Here is a 4347-nt window from a genome sequence, read left to right on the forward strand (position 1 = left end):
CCCTCATTTTATAGTTTTTAAAAATTTTCATACAGAGGAAAGAAATAACTCACTATTAGGGAAACGAAAATTAGTTTTTCTTTTGATTTTTTTTTTAAGGGACCTATTTTGTATTAATCTTGTGGAATAGAGTCACTCCATTCCTACCTGGCTTTGAGCTCACATCTGTTTCTGTTACTAAAATTAAACGTGTGCTTGCAAGTTAAACATTTTAGAAAATATTTTTATGTACATGTGGATTTTACTATGTCAACTTTTTTTTAAGAAGAAACTTTCTTTACTTTCTCTAGACGTCTTAATCCACATTCTATATCTGCATTTGAAGCCAATGAAGAACTGAGTCTCCATGTGGCTGTTGAAGGAAAAATTTATCTGACTGTTTACTGTCCTGCAGATGTTGTTAATAGAGTAAGCAGTATGTCCTCAAGTGACAAATTGACAAGATGGGAAGTGCTTGGTGTACAGGGAGCATTGCTGAGTCATTTTATACAGCCAGTTTATATCAGCAGTATACTTGTTGGTAAGTAGAATTTTAGTTCCTCCTAGCCTCTTTCACCAAGAAAAGTCTCTGTATTTTACTTATCAGTGTAAAGTCAGCTTTTGCCTACGTGAAACTTTAAGGTCAAAGGACAGATCCACTGTTTTGTTGAGCTGTTTGTTTCATGGCAACTTCTAATCACACTTAATACGATACGACTTTTGTCATCTTATCAGGAGGCCGAGAATTAAAATTTCAAATTAGCCAATTAGATATATTCTGTCTGAAACTTTTGTTTGCACAATATTTAATCTCCCCCCTCCCCCTTTATTTTGGGAGAAGATGCTTGCTTAAACTTCTAAAATCTGAAAGCTTATATTGACTTATCCCTGAAATAAGAAAAATGTTAAACACCCATTTTGGCTCTTTTATTATACTTTTTTTTTTCATATTTGGTTATGACATAGATCCTTTTGATTGGTCAGATGAGTACAAAGTAACTAGAACACAAATAATACCAATTAGTAATTCTTTCTTTGGTAGAAGATATTTAAGAATGCTAGATTTATATTTGAATGGCTTTCTAGACCTTATTAAGAAAACAATTTTGGGGCTCATTTCTGCAGTTTTCACAAGACCTTGTTTCAAAGTTTAGTTATCCTTGTGAAACAATTTACTACTGTCACTTGGCTGTTAATTGTTAATTTTTGGAAATGAATGCATGTGCAAGTTTTAGATCCTCACATAATATTTTTGTTTTTAAGTGGTGCTCATTCTGGATTTTTTTCTTGGTTTTTTATATATTTCATATCTATTTCTTTAGAAATTTCTCTTACTATGTTTTTTTTTTCAGTTCCATATGCATACAAGGTATTGCAAAAAGAGACATAGTTATTTATTTGTATATGAACTACATTACTTGATGCACAATTTAAAAGATTCAAAATGGTATTTAGTGAAAAGTTTCCATTTTAGTGCTCCAGGCACCCATTTTACCTCTGTGGAAGCAAACATTGCTATTAATAGTTTCTTGTTTTTCTTTCCAGAGGTAGTTAATGTCTATAGAAGTAAGTATATACATACATTCTCTTTTCTTTTTCTTTTTTATACCAGTAGGAACACACAATTCATATTTTTCTGCATCTTATTTTTTTTATTTAACAGTGTATCCAAAAAGTTTTCCATGTGTGTACCTAAAAAATTTCTTCATCATTCCTCATGGCTGCATGCTATTTCTTTGTATAAATAGATCCTAATTTTTTAACCAGTGCACGTTGATGGAATTTTAGATTGTTTCTAATCTTTTGCAGCTACCAAAATGTTATAGTGAATGACCTTTTTATATTTGCTTTTCACACACGTAAAAACATATCTTAAGATGAATTCCTGAAAGTAGATTTGGAAGTCAAAGATGTGTGCATTTGTAATTTTGAAAAATATTGCCAATTACCCTCCAGCTCGTATTCTTACTGTCAATAGATGAGAGTGCTTGTTTACCCACAAACACAAACTGGTTATTCCTCACTCTTTTTTCCAAATGCATATTCTTATACATGAGGAACCACTGTTTGACACAATTTCTTAGGTTTAATTTGGTTACTAAAATTCTTCTTTACCATGTTTTCTTTTAGTCAGTTCAGGTAGTCTCCCCGAACTCTCAGACACTCTCTCAGAATCCCAGAACAGAAGATTCAGACTTTTCTGAATTCTCTTTAGAAAAGGTTCTTTTTGGTCTTCATAAATATCTGTGAAGTATCTAAGAAATGTCTGTGCTTCCTTTTTAATCATGAGTTTGGTAAGCAAGGCTTTTTTTGACTTGTGAAAAAAGACATTTTAAAATGTGTCATTTGTATGATGTAACTCTATACATACTTAGTTTCTTTAAAAAGATAGACATATATTCCTTTACATAGTTAGTAGTTTGGGACAGAGGCTTAAAGATTAGATCTCATCATTTGACTCTCATCTTGTACCTGGCAATGGGAAACTCCAGGTAGCAATAAAAACAAAATGACTTTGTAAAATTGCTTCTGCTCTCTTTCTTGGCATCTTTGTGGGACATATCTGAAGCTAATTAGTTGGTGATCTATCTGGTATAACCTAAACAAAGTTTAGTGTGTTTAAGTTGTGTGTGAAAAATACAGATTTCTGGACATCTTAAGATCTTTACTCTTTGGGGAGTGGGAGTTATAAGGCCCAGGAATATACATTTTAAAAGAGCACTACCAGGTGACTCTGATACAGATAGTTAAATGCCTCACACTGAAAAATACTTTTTTAAAGTGTTTTTACATTAAGAGTGTGATTTGGATAGCTAAGAAGATTCTAAAGAATTAATTGAACTTAATAATAGTCCTCTGGTACAACTTCTCACTTAATATACAGACTCTTTTTATGCCATTCCAGATAGAGAATCATCTAAGCCTGGTTTAAAAGCATTTGGTAATGTGGAGTGTAGAAGTTAAAGACAACCTGTTACATTAATTGAACAGCTCCAATTCTTTTTAAAAGTCTTCCTTATATAGAATTGAAATTTGCTTCCTTTTAATTCTGTACTGACAATAAAGATTAACTCTAATTCTTTAAGGATAATGATCTTGTCCCCTTTTAAGCCTTATAAAAACGTGTACAATTCTTTATTTTGATTCTTTAAAACCTGTGTTAATTAAATAGATCATTTATGAATGGGAAGAGTATTGTAGGGGCAAAGGGAAGACTTCTCCTTTTTCCACTGAAGGTCCACTGAAAAATCAGCTGACAAAGGCAAATTAATAGGAGAAAAAGCATGCAAATTTATTAATGTGCATGGAGGGTGGGGAGGGGGGAATCACAGAGTGATTACCCAATTACTCAGTACAGTACAGAAGCTCATATACCCTTTTTCATAGGTGAGAGCGGAGATAGGGAATGTAGATAATTCTTTTGGGGATAGTAAATCATTAGAGAGAATGAATGGACCCAGGAAGCAGGAGACAGAGATTATGGAAAAGTGAGGGGTAGAGCTCAGAGGAACAAAAGTTGCCGTTATGCAGATAAAATCCACCAGATTCCTTCTTGGAGGTGCCCTCAGAAAAAATATATGAAAACTCTGTGATCTTTGCTGGTTATTTGATGAGATTCCTAGGGAGAATCTCATCTCAAGACAATTGAATTTAAGCTTTCTTAGTCAAATAAGGAAATTCCAGAGAGAATTTGTAAAATTGGATGCTTTGGGAAAGAGGATCAGGAGAGACCTTGGTTCTGAGGCTTATTTCTAAGGCCTTTCTGTTTTCAAAACACTCAGCATAATTAAGCACAATATTTTGGGTGGTCATTTTCTGTACCTCAACATTCCCCTGTCTGAAACTTCCCTAGAAGTTTTATACACTGAAAGTTGAGTTTGTGGCTATGGAGAGAAAAGTCAAGTTAAATAGCTCAATCACAAAAGATTCCATTAAACCAGTCTCCCGTGGAAATAGGCCAGTCCAATTAAATCGTTGAGTCTCATTTCAGAAGATGATATTGCAGATGGGCTCTATTAAAAAGAGCCACAATTTTGTATGAAAACAACTACTTACTTGTGGGTAAAGATGCTCTAAGTTATAGTGACCAGCCAAGTGGATAAGGAAATTCCAGAATGAGTCCCATATGGTGCTTTGGGAAAGAGGATCAGAGATCCTCTACAGATTTTCATTTTGTTGTTTTATGGTGGTAGTCTTTTTAAATTTAAAACACGGGATCTAGGCTTGCATTAAAAAGTAGTTTACCATCATTTGAATAGAAAATTATCCTGAGTAATCTGGAAAAAAATTTCAGTTTGCTTGGATATTGAGAAATAGCTGGATTTATATTCATTTTCAAGCTTTTTATTATGTATTTTGCAAATTTGG

General features: G+C 33.2%; 1 protein-coding gene across 1 annotated transcript in view; it reads left to right on the forward strand.

Annotated features, from left to right (window-relative positions):
- ADAD1 (adenosine deaminase domain containing 1 (testis-specific)) overlaps nt 1-4347 on the forward strand; it is a 79131-nt gene that overhangs the window by 43402 nt on the left and 31382 nt on the right. Inside the window, exon 7 of the mRNA XM_012650400.1 lies at nt 291-520. Within this exon, the coding sequence (XP_012505854.1) occupies nt 291-520 (230 nt within the window). The remainder of the gene's footprint in view (nt 1-290; nt 521-4347) is intronic.

Source organism: Propithecus coquereli, unplaced genomic scaffold, assembly GCF_000956105.1.
Source record: "Propithecus coquereli isolate 6110/MARCELLA unplaced genomic scaffold, Pcoq_1.0 Scaffold323, whole genome shotgun sequence".
Taxonomy (NCBI): domain Eukaryota; kingdom Metazoa; phylum Chordata; class Mammalia; order Primates; family Indriidae; genus Propithecus; species Propithecus coquereli.